The sequence below is a fragment of the Cucurbita pepo genome, chromosome 1 (genome assembly GCF_057944985.1).
Source record: "Cucurbita pepo subsp. pepo isolate OVF chromosome 1, ASM5794498v1, whole genome shotgun sequence".
Taxonomy (NCBI): domain Eukaryota; kingdom Viridiplantae; phylum Streptophyta; class Magnoliopsida; order Cucurbitales; family Cucurbitaceae; genus Cucurbita; species Cucurbita pepo.
In genome coordinates, this window is record NC_141798.1 from 4,943,169 (window position 1) to 4,961,985 (window position 18,817).

At 35.1% G+C, this 18,817-nt stretch overlaps 1 protein-coding gene across 1 annotated transcript; it reads right to left on the reverse strand.

The window, feature by feature from the left end:
* Positions 1-262: 262 nt before the first annotated feature.
* Positions 263-17,086, reverse strand: LOC111793680 (protein VAC14 homolog). Its single transcript, XM_023675677.2, has 20 exons — positions 16,432-17,086; positions 16,234-16,347; positions 16,010-16,075; positions 15,486-15,575; positions 15,296-15,415; positions 14,868-14,896; positions 14,596-14,738; positions 14,353-14,447; positions 13,840-13,926; positions 13,519-13,626; positions 12,210-12,301; positions 11,890-11,971; positions 8,439-8,504; positions 6,310-6,425; positions 6,082-6,202; positions 4,773-4,934; positions 4,531-4,659; positions 3,260-3,328; positions 1,293-1,550; positions 263-839 (listed from the first exon to the last, which is right to left on the reverse strand). Exons 1-20 carry the CDS (start codon positions 16,519-16,521, stop codon positions 684-686), a joined length of 2,193 nt encoding a protein of 730 aa, XP_023531445.2. The 5' UTR covers positions 16,522-17,086; the 3' UTR covers positions 263-683.
* Between the last annotated feature and the right edge of the window lie 1,731 nt (positions 17,087-18,817).

Sequence of the window (18,817 nt, forward strand, 5' to 3'; positions counted from 1 at the left end):
TGACCTAGCTCCTCTAAGTGTATAAATGTTTGAACTTACTAAGGTTCTACTAATTTACCACTTAATTATTATTGTCAAATCAAACCACGATAGTGTGAAGTACAACCTCTAGAATAGTCCAACTCTAGAAAATATACGGCTCATTTACCAGCTTAATATTACCTTTGTAAGCTACAAATAAATATGAATCAATATTACACACATTCAAATACTTTCAGAAGTGACAAAGTTGTAACAGCAGAGCTGCTGGGAAGAAGCACGGTTTTGTTTGAAGTCAATAAACACCCACAGGAAGTGTCTGTACATTAATTAGCTTGAACTTATTCAAGAAGATTGTTACAAGACGACGAACAAGCAAAATGAAAGGAAGAAAAAGAGAAGGAAAACAAACTGAACTTCCTTCTTCTAAGTACTTTCCCCCCTTTTTTTTACCCACTATGGCTTCAACGAAAAAACAACACAACCACATGGGTAAAAAAAATGTCCCCTTATACAAAATGAAAAGAATTGCTCAGCCAAAAACTGAGCTCATCTCTTTTATATGCAGCCGTCCCCAACCACACACTAACGAACAAAAGAAAAAAAGGTGTCTTTTAGACCAAACTCTACTATGATATACAATTTTACAAACTACACAAAATCTTATCCATCACTGAATCCACTGTATATAATGAAGAATATAATCATAACTGTAATTGCCCTGGCCCTCTCCTTGATCTTGAAGGAGGCCTATTAGTCTCTGGTGCTGCAGCTGAGGCTGAGGCAGCGGCTGAGGTTGGGGCCGGGGCCGGGGCTGGGGTTGGGATTGTCCGTCCTGTTTCTTCCGAGTTTTCAACCCCCTACATATTTCAAAAACAATTTCAATACTCTCTTTTCTGGGTTGATTATCCAAAATGGAAATTGACAAGTTAAGCATGTTAAGAGAAAAACAAACAGAAATGAGCATATTGTTGATGGAAAGAACTTTGAAAGTAATTATCAAACACAGGCCAAAGGTTTTTTCTTCAATGCGATAAAATACTATTCCTTGCTTAAACCCACGTTATATAGAGTGGTGGTTTCGAAACATTTTGCAGAAATAAGATACCAGTCATAGTACTTCATGCAGAAACTCACTTTTGTTTATAGTACGCAAAGGTATGATGAATTATATCCAATCCTTTCCAGACCATCATTATAAAAGCTTTTCACTCAATAGAAATGAAAAATTCACTCTGAAACAAAGCTGGTAAATGATAGGAATGGATGCTAGTATAAAGCTAAAGGATTTTGGAAATAATGTGTCAACAAACCATTGTTGTCATCGAAGGTGGAGTGCTGGTCCATGGCAGTGTCTGCTCCTTTGCACGCAAGCGATGTTCATGCTGCATGTGCTCGAATTGTTGCAGCCTAGCAGCGAAGTTAATCCCATTTCGATAGTTCCCAGCATCCTGGCTTGGATCACCATCTTCATGTATATTCAACCCAGACATCTTGAAGTGCTCGCCACTAAACGAGTACGGAGGCACTGTTTTGAGGCGTGTTCGTAGTAACTTAAAGGCGGCACTTTGCTGTGTTTTCATGTCAAACCATAGGTAAACAAAAAAGTCAACTAATGCATCACAAGTGTATTGTCATTCATTAAATAAATGAACATATTGAAGTGGTTAACATAGTTTATTTCTGTTAAAAAAGCTAAGTGGTGATGCATAAAAAAACCGAAATCATCATCAAAGCTCTTATCCAAAGAAACGATCAACCAAGTGTCCCAATTCCATGTCTACCTATTTTCTTTCTTGAATTTTTCACTGAATGAATTGTGAAGAAAATTGTTTTAATCATAGATATCTGCAATAAAGAGATGAAACGGCTAACACTAGCGCCTCTTTTTTGGGTTTGCACAGTTCGAAGCCTAGCATAAACTTTAACACCTGAAGCTTACAAAGAAAGTTACAATTTTTTTACTTGTTTCAAATATAGCATAAGTGTGCCTATTTCTAATTGTATTTTATATCATATTCGAATTTGAGTTTGATTTGGATTGTGCTAGTAAAATTTCAAGTTTTCTACTATATTAAAAAATGCATACTTCTTTTATTCTAATTATGCAAGTGTCTCATAAAACAATGCTCTATCATTATTATAAGTTATGAAAATTGAAAATCCAATAAAGAGCGCACATCTTGCAATTAAGAAAAAGAACGTATAATAAATACTGCTCTTAACAGTAAGACATGTGTACCTATCGGGAAAAAAATACACAAGGCAACAACATCATCCCAGCTCAAGAACCAATCCTAGAGTGAAATTGGGACCTTTTCTTTTCACAAAGGATATATTAGCTATTAGGTTTGGATGTCCATTTTAATGTTTTAGTTTGTTGCCATACCGCACTGTCTGTGCAGAGATCCTACAAATATAGAATTCCTTGGACTATGCTTGGGTATAGGAATGAGGGATTGTCTTTGTAGTGGGGTGGCAGACATCTACTAGAGAGGTTAAGATGGTTGAGGTTGAGCCTGAGGTTGGGCATGCTTCCTACCAACGAAGCAGACTGGCCTAGTGCAAGGCTACAGGCAAACGTGGGATCGTGCAATTTGAGGAGGACCTTTGGGATGTGATTAGGTTTAAATCATCCTTGGGGCGCCTGCTAAGGCACTATTAGCCTAGTGTGATTGTTTTTAATTAGAGTCCCTTTCTGTATTTGAGCATGAGGGTTATCTTGTTTTTGGGCTTGTTTTTGACACTGTCCTTGTATATCCCTTTTTATCTCAATGAAAGTTTGGTCTCTTAATATTCCTCTTGGAGCTGAAGATAAGGTGCATGAATGGATACTGACTTTCGATCATCGAAGCCAAAAGGACAAGGTACATGTTCGTCTGTCTATCCAGTTATGAAAAGCTCACCAAACACGCAGTGTGTGCGGCTCTTGTCCAAGCAGTCATTCCATGGCATTTGAAACTATCCAATAAGCTAGCTCTCAGGATTAGACCCGAGACCCATTCAGTCCTTGAAATTTAAAAGTACAAATATTGTATCCAGGCAAACATCCGGGATCTACATATTCAAAGTCGGATGTCACAAGGTCAAAGTACTGTAGTAATAAAATTTTCAGAATCTTGTGACCAAATTCTATCTTTTTACTGTGCCCAAAAAAACAATGAATACAAGAAAGACATATCCTCCATATTAATATATAGCAGGAAAAAGTAACACTGGCCTCATTATAAGTTAATATGGGAAAAAGAAAAAGGAGCATCTGAAGATTAACAAGGCATACCTGAGGAAGTAACATTAGAAGACCGTATAATGCTTTTAACAGCCATATATATCTCCCAGGTTCGAGAAGCTGCAAGAATCCCAAAGATATATCCAATTCAAGAAGAAATAAACAAATCCAAGATACCTTACAAAAGAACATCCAATTGGTATGAATGACACGGGAATGTTTATAATCCATTGGTGGTGAGAGTTTTGTAGTGTTCTTCCATCGCATACTTCCGTAACTTTTTTCTTAACCACTTTTCTTTTTTTTTTTTTCTTTCTTTTTTTTTTTTTCTTTTTTTTTTTTGATCTAATAAGACTACTTTTTCATAAGCATGTTTGGCTTTAGGTCAGGAGGAGAACTCATCTTAACTTCCTCTTTTCCACACGGGATGATCATTTCAATTTCTTATCCCAAAAAAGAATGAAAAGACAACCTTCATGACATTATACTATAATTTTTTAAATCATAAAGCTTTCCCATCACATGGTACAAAATAGAAGCAAAACTTATCATCTACCTGTAATCTAAAGTCCAAGTATGCATGCGCAGTTAATGGTTCAAGTAAATATCTATAATATGTGTATGCTTCTTTTTACACTGTAATAGTATCTGATCAAATGTGAGACAAATGAAGAAATACAAAACAGGCAGATCAATAGCAAGAACCCAAAATAAAAAACTAAGATAACAACAAATTATAGAAATGTAAAAGATAAACATAATTACAAAACGTGAGCCAATGTAGCCCTCAAAAAGCCAAAACTAACTAGTACAGTTTCAAAATGAAACCAATCTCTCATTCTTCACCAATTTTAAAACTAGGCACTTGTGACTGGACATACAATAATGCATATTCCGTGGTAGAAACTTGAATAATCTAGGAAAACTCTGAAATAATTGAGGCAGTTCATAAGTACAATATAAATTTAGAACAAAATATGGGGTCATTGGCATGGCATTGACTCGACTACCAAAAAATGGTAATTTTGTAAAAGAAAGAATTGTTCTGTGACATAGAACGTTCTGAGTTGCTCCATTGGAAAGGTTTGCTTTCCAATTAGGCTCTAATTGATTTTAATTTCTCTTTCTGAAAGCAAGCTTTTTCCCCATAAAAAAAGAATAAAATAGAAAGAAACGAAATAGGCAGGCACAAAAACTAAATTTATTCATCTGCTAATCTGAGAAATTGTAAGAAGAGAAAATGAAGAAATTGCAAGCAACTAATATAGAATATCGTTTAAAATACTCAATAGGAAAGTGAACTACATTTAGTCATTCCGCACCTGCAATCTTAGATAAGCAAAGACTGGAGTCTCCAGAAGGCGAATCAGTTTATCCAGCTGAACTAAAAATTTCACATTAATATCTTCCTCCACCAAGGACTGAATCACCACACTAGCATGCTGGTATGACTGCCATGCAGAATGAAATAAAAATATTGAAACGTTAAAAATTGGTATCACTCTCACTTAGATATTGAGAAATTTTGCTGTAGAACTCAAGTGTTAACTCATTCAAACTTTACCTGTGCTAATAAGCAAAGACTAATAATAGCCATCGGGGAATGACACCAAGATGCATATAAGGAAACAAAAAGGTCCTTCCCAGCTGCATCTACCAATGATTTCTTTAAAAGATCTCGAAGATCAGATAACTCGGAGGAAGTCAGCAAAATCAAATTGAGTGCCTGAACAAAGGAACGAAAAGAGTAAACTCGCTGTAATGGAACGATAGGCGACTAAACAAAAATACGATGAATTAGAGAAAAAAAAATATATATATATATACTTAGACAAAGGGGGAGGGTCCAAACACAACTGGAATTCAATCATAAGGGTTCCAAAATATTTAGGAGTTGTGAGGAAAAAGAGTGCAACTAATTCAGCACCTTTGTTTCTGACATTAGAGACGGTGTTTTGAGATAGAGTGCTCATAATAAAAATCATATTTGAAACCATCCTGCAGTTTTAGATATAATTCTTGTTCCACCTTTTAGCATTTGAAAGAACAATAAGCAATATGGTGAATTCCTAAATAATCACACAGCTAAAACTTTATGTTCCTATACAAAGAAGAGTGCTGGACAGGGTCTGTGCAATCAAATATGGATGGGTAAATTCCTCCTGTGTACTACTTCTCTTAGCAGCATCAATACTTTGGACAAGGTTCAGAAGAGGTTTCCCAGCTTCTTAACCTGTTTCAGAAATGAGGAAACCCCATCCCATATGTTACTTCAATGTGACTTTGCAGCTAGTGTTTGGAACATTTTTAGGAACATATTCAGCTGACGGGTGTAAACCTAAGTTGCTGGATAGGTAGCCGGTTGAAGTTTTCTCAGGATGATTTTTTATAGATAAAGCAAGAGTGCTCGGGAAGAATTCAGTCATTGCTATCCCTTGGCTCCTTTGGAAAGAAAGGAACTCTAAAATTTTCCCAGATAATAAGTCTTCTTTTTCTTTCTTATGTGCTTTTGCACAGCTTGGAGTGCTCAGCGTAGGCATTTTGTAATTACTCCTCCATAGACTCCATCATTTTAGACTAGAAGGTCTTTTTGTAATCCCTCCTTTGGAAAAAGGAATGCCTTATCCCTTTGTCCTCTAGGTTGTTTTGCTTGGTTTGTCTTTGACCTTTTGAATAGATCTCTTCGTTTCTCTCTCTCTCTCTCTCTCTCACACACACCTATATTTGGCCACTAAGACAAAATCATGTAGACTTTGAAAAATCAATTAATTGTATTTTCTGGCCTTACTACAGTAAAGGATTCATTTGATCAGCTACCTATGCAAGGTTTATAAATAACAAAGAAAAATAAATTACATTGATGAAATAGCAACCTGAACCATAACAGAAGCAAAATCCAAATCTGATTCTCCTTCCAATATTGTAGAAAGTTCACGGTAGACCCGTTCAGCATTTAAAAGTACACATAGTCGGCGTATTATCAATGCACCACGCCTAAGAAAATGGTAAACATATACTTCGTAAATCATAAAATTAAATATCAGCATATGAATTTCCGTGTGCAGCAACAAATAAGCAGAGGGGAGGGAAAAGAAACCCACTTCTCCAGAAGAGAATTATTGATCCTAAAATTATGAACTAGGAAGACAACAAGTTGGTGAAAATGTTGCTGATCTTCCGCTATGCAAGCATGAACCTCGAGAACAAGGAGCACCACCTATGACAGCATCCAATATAAGACCGTAAGTTAACTAGCAGAAGCAGGGGATGAAAATAAACAGCAATATTAAAATTAGAAAACCCATAAGACAGACCTTACCTTTTTTTTTTTAATATATAAGAAACAATTTCATTAATGTATGAAATAATGAAAGAAGAGGAATGAGAGATCCCCAATCCAAAGGGGTTACAATAAACATCTCCAATTGGACAAATGATAGGAAATAGAATAGTAGGAGAAGAGCGAATTCAATTTACACCAAGAAAAGGCATGATAAAGGACATTATCTTAGGCATCAAATTCTTCATCAACCTTAATCTTCCATGGTAACCATCGTTCAAAATCTTTTCAAGTAACAACAATTAGAATTGAGAACAAAGCTTGAAAAAAAGACATTAAAAGTTCCCCATGAACATAATGGGTTCATTTTCTTCTTTAAAAGTAAAGATATTAAAAAAAAAAAAAATGGGGAAAATAACAAACAAGATAAAAACAAATCCTTGAGTTTTGAGCTTAGCTTCCATTGGTCTCTAGGTTACAAAACGATACAACTTCATCCCTGAGCTTTGGGTTTAGTTTCTATTTAATCCCTAGGTTTCAAAATGATACACTTTTACCCTTGAGTTCAGATTTAAGTTTTAATTTGGTCCCTCGGTTTCAAAAAAATGTTATGTTACACTTTTTCCATTAAGTTTTCACTAATGCTCACTTTTTAGCCTTTCACGTTAACTTTCCTTTAGTTATCTTAAAGGCCTTTCTAATAATTTAATAGTGACGTAAAGAAACAATTACTTTTAAAGTATTATTTTGAGCTGTGTAGATTTCTTTTAAAAAAAAGTTATTTCTCCCTCTCTCTCTAACCTTCTTCCACCTCCCCATATCAGCACCGCCCCTTCACTTTGTCGATCCTCCATCACTTTTACCTTCACCAACACTAGAAAGAGTCCAATTTGGAAAATTTTACAAGCTCACTCAAAGGTAGAAAGGGAAAGGGAAGGGTGGCGGCAGAGGATCAGCTATAGGAAAAGGTGGTGGCAGCAGAGGGGGAGGAAGAAGATTAAGAGGGAGGGAGAGACATCATTTAAAAAAAGACGAGTCCTCCAAAATGATAGTTCAGAAGTAATTTGTTCGAGTAGCAAGGAGTCCTTGGATTATATCTTTTTGCACTGCCCCTTTGTTAGACGCTGCTGGGATATTGTGTCTCCCAAAGAAGGTGGATGATTGGCCTTTGGAATGCAGGGGGGGAGGAAGAAGTTTAAGAGGGAGGGAGAGACATCGTTTAAAAAAAGACGAGTCCTCCAAAATGATAGTTCAGAAGTAACTTGTTTGAGTTGCAAGGAGTCCTTGGATCATATCTTTTTTTGTTAGATGCTGCTGGGATATTGTGTCTCCCAAAGAAGGTGGATGATTGGAGTTTGGAATGCTTGAGAGGTTGGAACCGGACAGCAGTTTGCCTCAAGAGCCCTCTTATGGAGCATATGGCAAGATCAAAATAGAAGAATTTATGACCATAAGATTACTCCTTTTGATGTTTTTTTGGGATTTTGTATACTTTAATACTTCTTGGTGGTGCCATAGCCATAGCAAATTCTTTTGTAATAGCCCCTTACCTATGATTATTTTGGATTGGAAGGCGGTCTTTAAGTAGCATTTCTTGAGTGGGGGCTCTCTCCATTCTCCAAGCCCTTACTTGTTTTCTTGTGCCTTTTAGTTGAATACATTATGTTTCTTATCAAAACACAATAACTATATATGTTGTCTTGGCACTTCACGATTGAAAATTAATTAAAAGCATGTCACATCGTAGTTTTATTATATTAACTAAAAAAAAGTTGACCAAAAAAAAGCTAAACAAAAATTTAGAGGTATATATGAAAAAAGGACAGATAGGAAAAAACGCAACCACAAACTAATATGCAAAATAACTGCAGATTCTTTTGAGGAGATAAATAGGAACAAAGGACATAAGAGATGAAGACCTGAACGCAAATCACCAGAAGAAATGATTACCTCATCAGAAGGATCAGATAGGGCTTGAAGAAGGCTGTCAAGTACATCGTCCAAATAGATCAATACCTGTCCAAAAAGGAATGAAGATCAATGACTCGCACACATTAATATAGAACAAGAAGAGAAGTGAAAACAGAAGATCTACATTCACCAATAAAAATAACAAGGAACAATCTGACTACCTCAAGGCAGCTCAATAACACTGCTGACGTAAAAAAGAAAAGAAAATAAAATAGCACAAGTCTGAGTGTGTGTTGCACTTGGTGAATACCAACTGAAAAATGCTTATAAAATAGTTAACAAAAGTGAATGCTACCATACATATTTAGTATTAAATTAGTTACAACAGAAAAAGTTTTCATTTGTAGCTATCACGTGCAGGATTGCAAAATGAGAAGGTCCAAATAAACGCTCCTTCCTCCCCCCAGCATGCTGACACTGACACTCCTTCCCTCCTTTGGTACGTTCTCCATTCTTTTTTTTATATAAGAATCTTGAAATATGTATTCCTCAAAAAAAAAAAAAAAAAAAAATGTAGTCTTCGAGCCAGGGGAGAGGGCTCCCATCCCAAAGAGGACTACTTACAAGAGGGAAAAAAAAAACAAACTTCCAATTCTAAGTATCGGAGAAAGGGGATAAAAGAAGAATTTGCTCAAGGAGTCTTTGCAGGGAAGAAACCGAGGACCTCGATTACCTTCTTTGGACGTGCCCGTTGGCTAGATCTATATGGTGCAGTTTCTTTGAGGCGTTTCTGTTAGCATTCCGTGGCCAAGGAGTCTCAAAAACAAAGTATAGTCTACGAGCCAGGGGAGAGGTCTCCCATCCCAAAGAGAGCTACTTTATAAAAAAAACCTTCCAATTCTAAGGATAGAAGAAAGGGGACAAAAGAAGAATTTGCTCAAGGAGTCTTCGCAGGGAAGCCACTGAGGACCTCAATTATCTTCTTTGGACGTGCCAGTTTGATAAATCTTTATGGTGCAGTTTCTTCAAGGCGTTTCTGTTAGCCTTCCATGGCCAAGGAGTCTCAGTTCCATGTCGGAGAAGTTTTTTTCCACATTACCCCTTTTGAGAAAAGGGTAGGCAGGCTCTGGTTTGCTTATCATATTGCTATTTTGTGGGATCTTTGAGCAGAAGGAACAAGAGAACTTTTAGAAGGGTTTCAAAAACCTATAGGGAAGTTCTGGACCCTTTCAGATTTTGCGCCTCTCCAAGTCTCCGTGGGTAAATATTTTTGTAATCACCCTGTAGGTCTTGAGCTCTTTTCTAGGCTAGTTAGGCTCCTCCTAGGTGTTTTTTGTATTCCACGTGCATTCTTTTTTTTTATTTTTTTTTTATTTTATAAGAGACAATTTCATTGATGAGTGAAATTTACAAGAGGGATGTATAATCCATGATGTTTACAAAAGACCTTCCCAATTTGCAATGAAAAAAGCTTGCCATTTTAACCAAAAAAAAACTAAAATTGTTCAAGCTGGGACACCACCAAGAAGCAATATGATGTACAATATTGCAAAAAATAGGAAAAACAACAGACGAATCTTCGGAAACACCTTCCTTTACCTCTCCATTATCATGACTGAACTATTATGAAACCCTTTGTCTTCTTTGTCTCGACTAAAGAATGAATGGCTCCATTAAATGCTCTTCTCAATTGAAAAGGCCTTCTTTTTCTCCACTTTGATAGTAGCTTCAAGAGCAGCCAAGTGCAACTCAAGGAAGTAAGGAAGCCTTATTCCTCCTCACTTGACTATTCAGCTCACATTCTTGCATTTTTTACTATTAAAAAAAACCTGCAAGCCCCTGCTAGGCTTACTAAAAGCAGTTGATTCTCTCGAGAAACAAGGTGCGGTGACTATGTACTTTGGGTTTAAAGAATGCGAAATAAGAGGGATTTCCTAGCAGAAATTTCCAAAATTGATAAATAATTGTAGGAAGGTTGTCTCATAGTGACCAAAGAATCCATTTTTCTTTTTTTTCTTGGGGGAGGGGGGGATAGCAACTGATTGGAGTCTCTTTATTGGGCTCATTTTAGATTTGACCTAGAGAAATACCCAAACTTCCACTTCTTCATCCTAACCAGAACACCCTCCTCCCCTACTAACCTAATATTTGCAGAAGTGAAAGTCAGCAAGCGATGAAGCAGAAAGGTTGAGAAAACCTTTGTATGAAGAGGACCTTGTATTGGTGCATCAGGAAAAATTGCATTGCATGAGTAGACGGAAGTAGATAGTAACTATGACATAGTAATAGTTGTAACAAGAAGATTCATCTACCTGATTGGTTCAGAATCATGACGGCACAGCAGAAACTTGTAGGCCCCTTATGTGCCTTGAATCTTTTGACCCTGACAACTAACTACGAAGAAGCAGAACAGTGACTAGGTCACACCTCATTGAAACTCATTGGAACACTATTTAAAGTCTTTATTAAGAACCACTCAATTCCGCATCTGTGAGATTCCTACCATGAAACTGAATAATACCAGAACAATGTATTGTTCTGCTACCAACATTAATTCGGGAGGTTTTTCATCTTTTTCCTACCAATGGAAATAAAAGCTCCAAGTGCTTTCTATCACCCAAACCTTTGTCTTCTTTACCAAATCAACTTATCCCATTCACCCCATATGTACTTGTCGCCATTTCAAACAACAGAACTCATTAACACTAGGAAATCACCATGCTAGACCAGATATCAACCATAAAGATCACTGTTATCCCTCGAACTCCAAATATGTGAAAGAAATTTTAAAAAAAAAAAAATGTGTGCAGAGGTGGTTTAGAATGTAGTTGCAAAACAAAGCCTCCTTAAAACGTTGAAAGCTTAAAATGAAGTTAATTACTCAAGCTCATTCTCTAAGGTCTTAGTGCCAATTGTGATTTTCCAACGGGTAATCTTCTCCTTGTAAGAGTTGTAAGGGTTCATGGTTCAATAGAAATTATTAAGATTAACTGAACAGTTGGAGAAGGTACACGAGGATCTAATTTTGGTACACACAAGTAACCATCCCATTTCATGCCCACAGCCATTGTATAGATAATGTCGATTCCCTTGCATACTGAAAGATCACCATCCTATGCACATTGCTCATATTGTTGGTAATATACCCCCAGAGAAGGCAGCACATTGCATTTATCAGGAAATATCAGAGTGACTGGAGGTTGTCACTTGTCACTCTTACTTTTGGATAAACCTAATGGCATATAGAAAGGTTTTATTGCAAGTGATCAAACATCAAAATTTCAGAACAAGTTCCTTTCTATCTTTGTGTGTGGAGTGGGGGATGGCAAGAAGGAAGAGACTGAAATAGGAAAATAAAATAAAATAAAATAATGTGGAGACAAAATAAGATAACTCAAGGATAAATAATAGGTCTATAGACATGTAAAAGACTAGTTGTCTGTGATATAAAAAACAAACAAAACAAAAAAATGGACAATATCAGAGTCACCTCAGTTCGATGTCTATTTAAAAGTGTTGATATCCAGTGCAATGCTTCAATCCTAGTAGCCTCATGTTCGCTAGATAGTTGTCTGATCAATCAACAGAAGCAACAATCACGAAAACCTCCTCATCAGTCATCACAGCAAAAACTTAAATCAAATAAAAATCAACATAACCACTTCACATGACTCCAACGACATGGAGCCACTGCAAAATAATTTTTTAATCAAAAAATCAACTTTCATTGAAATACAAATTAAAGAATGTTGGGGCCAGCAAAGATGGTGGTGAACAGAGGGGCAGTAAGTGGGAGGGTTGGGGTTATACCTCCTAGCGATAGAAAGGATAGCACCAACATCAAATCCTTCGGATGGAAATGCCTTGATATTACGAAGCTCTTCATTAGTTTCCCGAGCAACCTTCAAACATCATGTAAACAAATCAGTTACAACATAAAACAATTAAAGTCCCCTTAACGTGAGGCATAAAAAGGGGAAAAGCTATACCGAACCATACTATATCTAAAGAGAGAAACTTTTGATTCCCTTGAGGCTCTCTCTAATCATATTAAGTCAAAAAAAAAACTAACCACTTAACAATTAAATATGTGGCTAAAACTAGCCAGACACTAAAAGTTATAGCTATTTTAATTCATGCACGGAGAATTTATAATTGAAAATTCTACTTTTTGATGTGCAAGTTAATAATCATTTCAAGTAACAAAGGATATTATTGTGCTGTCTTCTATTAATAAAAAAGGAGAAAGGGAAATCAGAGACCATAGCTTTCAAGAGACTTTTACTAGACCAATTGGCACCATTGCCTACCAACCATTCAAAAGGGTGCAGGTCATACCTACTCACAGAAACTTTATGCCACAAAAATCTGGCTCCATGAAGAAATGCCAAAGCCATTTAGCCAACAAAGCTTCGTTACATAATCTTAAGTTTCCCAATCCCTAGACAGCCCAACTCAAACAGCTTAACCACCACTTCCCATCATAACCAGATGGGACCCTCCCCCCTCTCATCAACCTCGGGCCCATCCAACACAAATTCTTCATCACTTTCACAATACTCTTACTAACAAAAACTAGAACTTTAAATAGAGAAAAATGATTGAGAATCTCACACAACCAATTGGATAAGGGCAATCCTTCCTCATTTAGATAAGAAAGTCATTCTCTAAGAAAACAATCGTTTTGGAACCTTATCCAACACCTGATTGAATTTTATTATATGAAGATGAAATCAACTGCTGCTATGTTTTTTCATACATTACTACTTCTACGTACATATTGATTTTCTTCTCATTTAAGCACAATTTTGTACACCATATATGAGTTTTAATATTATCCTCACCTTATTATCCCATTTAAGATTAATCAACCAACCATGTTTGCGCAAGAAAAAATTTATACAAATTCATATTTAATGTTGGTGATGTGTCGTATATAAGATATCTCTCATATTTCTTAACTACATTCCTATAAAAAAAAAAATAATAATGAAAACCGATCAAAAAACATAATTGATGGTTGAAAAAGGCATAAAAGCTTAAAGTATAGGATCAAATTACGTGCATGGTATGTGTTCATGGCACAAGTAATAAAAGAAAGGGAGAAGATAAATCCTACCACTCGAATCTTCTCTTCTTTATCAGCTATGGAAGGTAGAATTGCTCCTAGAATATCAGCATAATAAGGTACTAATTGATCTCCACCAAGTTTTACAAACTCATTAATCTGCAAATACAAAAAAAAAAAAAAAAAAAAAAAAAAAAAAAAAAAAAAAAAAAAAAACTATAAATTTATAAAGATAATGCACAGTAGTAAAACATATCTATCAGTTCTCGATAGATAGGAAGGACCTCATAAAAAAGTGAAACAGAGTCAAAAGTTGTTTTGAATCTAAGACGAGGTATAATAACAAATGATGGATGCTCAAGTCCAAAGTACCCATGTAATAGCCGTTAAGCGAGTAAACTCGTCTGGGGAAGAAGCCCTCTGGACCAGAATCTCAGCCATTCTGCCATAATCTACAGACTTCAAGAGTAGCACTGCTCGAGTCAGAAAATTATTAAATGAACAAATAAATTTTGGACATGCAAGGAAAAGAAAAATAGATGGCAATTATTAAATCTATTTTTGCATTTGCATACTTGTATGTAATTCCTCGTGTTATTTTTCTGACTTTGTATGTTGACCAAAAAAGTTGTCATAATCAATAGTAGAAATGGGAAATTAATTTATTTTCATCTAAGAAACCAAAACTGTACATTCAAAATCAGAAAAATACAAAAGAGGAGACGCAATACCTAGTGCCAAAGAGCTTACAAAAAGAACTCCAATTAGCTTTAATAATAAAAATGGCTTTGGTTGCAAATTAGTTATAAAAATAAATAAATAAAGTGCAAAGACTTGAGGCGATAAATCTAGTTAAGGCACTCAATGTTAGCTAAGCAATCTTACTGGAGAATTCTTGATCTCATGGAGAAACTCCGAAAGCGCAGAATCAGCTTGTTGCCGGATTTCATGACTTGAATCACTTAACATATTGAACAAACCTAAGAGTTGTAGCGGATTTGTAAGTATCATAAACATTTATCAGAAAATTTTTATAGAAATATTGCTCCACACCATTGACTCCACATTCAATAAACGAAGAGAAAAAAATTATATATTAAAAGAAATATCAGTAACATAAAGATTCACCATCAAGAAAATCAGGAAGAAAGCCCAGCATATCAATATCTGGCACACTATCAAGTACAGTGATCCATCCAACCAAAAACTGACGAACATAGGGATTTAGGACATTCATACGCTCCCTCAGCAATGGAATAAACTCTTCGATGCTGAAGAAAGAAGATAGCCAAAAGAAATATAAACAAATACATATTGCAATACAACTTCAAAACAATACTTCTTAAATGTAACATTCGATAAAATAGTCAAACCAAGTAGCTTGAGAAATGATGGAATACCTGAACTGATCACTTTCAGTAACAATATCCTGTTCCATTTAATTCATAAAATTAGTTTTAAATAAGAGAAATTTTTCATTAAAACAAAGAGGAGTTCGTTAATATTATGGAAAATAAAGGAAGGAGGAGTTCAGAACGGAGATTAAGGGAACAAGACATCTCCCCCAATTTCTAACTTTTAAGACAATGCACCAATTTACATCAATAAGGTAGATAGACCAAATATAATAGACTAAATCTTTAAATGTAAAGCATTAAAACAAGACGCCATATGTTATCCAAAGATATACTCATCTGCTTGTATTTTTCAAACATTCTGGTGTTCCTCTCAATCCATGGTGAACGAGAGAATGTTTGAAACATGGAATTCTTATTTCCTTTTTTCTCTTTTAACCTTTCATGGGGAGAACGGGTGCGTAAGGGAGTACCTTCACAAGTCGATCCAAGAGATGAGCAGCACTTTGTACACTGGCATCTGAATCAGCTGAAAGCTTACATAAAGCATCAAATATCTGGTTAAAGAAAACTATAAAATCGCCTCTGACAACCTGCAGCAATAGAAGTACGTATTCAGCTTAGCCCCAAAAATACGCTAACAGCTCTGACAATTCTACTCACCTTTGCAATGTTGTATAGAGCTTCACATGCATAATAACGTACTCTGCTATCTTGATCAGAAAAAGAATTGAGTACAGGCGGTACAATTTGCTGGAAAGTTCATTTATAATGTTAGAAGAAAAAACTATTAACATAATAACATCACTAAAATGAAAGAAAGCAGAACTACTATAATCACAGAAAATGGCAACTTATTTCTGATTTATATAGCAACGAAACAATTTAAACATCAACAGCAAGAAAAGCCCCTAAGTTACACCATTGAAGAGAGAAGAATGTATCAAGTTTCATATACCCTTCTCCCAAAATGTTATTTGGTGCAGCCAGAACTTACAGTTCAACAGTTTTAAGCTACAAGCTGCAGAGTTAGGATAACATATCCATCTTCTAACCAGTAAACTCTTCCAGTAAATTTTAAGTAGACTATGTACTTAGATTTAGGATGTAGCGGCAATAGTCCATTGGAAATCAGTGAAGAACTAAACTATAAAACTTAATAGGAAACTGCCTAAGAATATACTAACCTCAAGATGTTGAGACGCATCAGAAGTCAAGCCAACAGTTGCAGCAGCAAGTCCTATCAATCCTCCCTAAAAATGAAATTGATAGTTTAAAATCAAGCAAATTCCAAACATCAAAAAAAAAAAAAAGAAACAGAAAATAAACAAAGAAGATTTCACCCAAAACCCGAACTCTAAAAGAGAAACCTGAACTATCTTAAGCATTCATTTTCGCATTCATCTCATACCTTTCTATGATTCGCTTGAGGCGACATAGTAAAATCGTTCGTGAGCAGATTTATAACCGCCGTAATCTTCTCATGATCTCCAGCCGAAGCAAGTTGCTTCACAATTCCCTCAACCTAAAGCGCAATGCAGCCATTTGAGGATTACAAATAATCCAAACCCTAGAAATGAAAAATTATGAAATGGGTAGGGAAGTAGACCTCAAGAGCAGCGTTCTTCCGTTTCTCATAAAGCTTATCAGACAGGTTTCGTAGCACAAATGCAGGAATAACAGAGAGAGCATCAGCCATATTCGACCCTAAGAGCACTGAAACGAATTCAACTGATCAAATAAACTAATTGGGAAACATCAATTTCGTTTTCGGATCTTCTCCTGCTCGAATCGGAACATCGCTGCGTGGCAGCTTTCCCAGTAATGAAATCGAGAAATGAAAAAAAAAAAAAAAACAACAACAACCGTTGAAACACAACCCCAACAACAATGGAAGGGGACAATCGGGATTAGAACTGTGGAGAAATTCCAACGAAATAACTGAATAAATCGGTGACCCAAATCTAGTCCAATCCGATTAAGAATCAAATTGAAAAGAGAAGAAAAAGATTATAAAAATCGATTCGTCCAGAGGAGTTTTCTTCACTTTTTGCCCCTTTATTTCTGGGTTCAAGGGGACTGACTTAATTTATGCAAAGACTTCTTTTCTTTTCGTTTCATTTCTTTTCCATTTCTCTCTCCTCTTTATCTGTCTTCGTTTCTGTTTGTGGAACACTACGGCGTGTTAGTGCAAGGAGAAACCGCGCCACTGCAGCGACAGCAAGTTAGGGCACCACCGCCACTCACCCCGCACCAAACGGACTCAATCACCTCCACGCCTAATTTGATTCATTCAACTATGCGACCCATCAAATGTCGAATTCAAATTTTGGGTATGGATCGTTCTAAATGGTATCAAAAAGGATGTCTCTTGGTTGATATGATTTGGAGATGAACCGAGATGAAAGTTGATGGGCATGTAACACTTGAGTAAAGAAGAGGTACGTGAATGAATTTAGAACGACTCTAAAGATACGATGGTTAAAAAATGTCCGAAATAATTGAATGTTATTATTTATGTCAATAATGTACATTTTATTTTTCCGTGGTTCAATTATAGAACTGTAACGTTAAGCATGCTTAGCTCGAAACAATTTTACGTTGAATGATCTCTTAAGAAATATGTGCCTGGAGACAAACACGTGTTTCAACTTATGGCTCAAACCCTAAATACTATTCCGTATGTAAAAAGACAAACGATCGTGTTTGTCACACGGGTTAAAACGTGAAAACAAAAGTTTTTTTTTTTTTTTTTTGTAATAATTTCATTAAAGCCTATTGTATTTATTATTTTTATTGCCATATTTTAAATTTTAAAAATTCTTTTTAATATTATGGTAAATATGAATCGAAGTGGTATTTCCGTACTAGGAAATGTGCACTTAGACATGTCACGTGTCACCATTTGACTTCTGCGTGGTTGCAACGTTGGCTAGCTTCGTTCCACACGTGCCACCAATTTTTATATATATTTAATTCATATTTTCTTTTTTAGAAAATCATTTTGGATGGTATTTGTAATTAATTAAAATTATAAATCACTAGAGTTTTTTTAATTTATTTAAAACACTATATGATGTATTTTTAATCCATTAAAATTTTAAACTATTAATTTCATCAACTTGAAAACCCTAAATTTGTTGAGGTAACTCAATTTATATTATCAATTAAATTTTATAAAAAAAAATGTTAGTTAAATAAAAGTGGGTAATTTTATATTTAAAATAAAATAGAAAAAACAATAATTTAAAGGATAACATTGTAATAAAATGTAATAAAGGATATAAATTAGGTCATTATAGTACTTTAATCGATAAATTATTAACTTTTGGGTGTTACTCAATTCGGTAAATTTAAAAGTTTGTAATTAGTAAAATTCTATCACGAGAGATAAAATAAAATAATTTTTTTAGAGTGATAAATTTGAAACAAGGTACCGACTTGTTAGGATGATTTTTTGTTTCTCTTGAATTGTTTCTTTCTTTGTTCTTTGTTTCTTTCTTTGTTCTTTCTTTCCTCCATTTGTCTTTTGTCTCTTCCTCTTCATCTTCTCAAACGGATGTTGTCGTGGTTCCTATGATAACTGCTAACTATTTATTCAATATACTTGAATTTAGATGGAGATGAAATCGTAAAACTAGTTATTGTTAGTATAGTGAGTGTACAAACGATGTAAAGTCCGTCATAAAAGAAGAAGTCAAATAAGAAACAAATTAGTTATTAAATGAATTCGATTCTATCAAATATTTTTAATTCACTAAAAAACTGAAAATACTTGGCAAATTTGTTTTCAATACTGTGATCGAGAGAGATCTGAATGCCTAATAGCGACAAAAGGAAAATATAAAGAAAATATAATATTAAAGTTGAATGATAGAGACACAAACAAAGCATTTTCTGTTAAAAATGTCAACTTTAACAACAAAAAAGAAAGAAATCAGAACACATAATGATCGTAGACACTCAATAATTAATTCTAAAAGGATAAGAATCAA

Excerpts from the sequence above, each read along its gene's own strand:
- LOC111793680 (XM_023675677.2), bottom strand. The coding sequence starts at position 16,521 with ATGGCTGATGCTCTCTCTGTTATTCCTGCATTTGTGCTACGAAACCTG. Across the intron at positions 14,739-14,867 it reads ACTGAAAGTGATCAGTTCAG|CATCGAAGAGTTTATTCCAT; the intron begins GTATTCCATCAT and ends TTCTTTCTTCAG. Across the intron at positions 13,627-13,839 it reads GCTTAACGGCTATTACATGG|ATTAATGAGTTTGTAAAACT; the intron begins GTACTTTGGACT and ends TTGTATTTGCAG.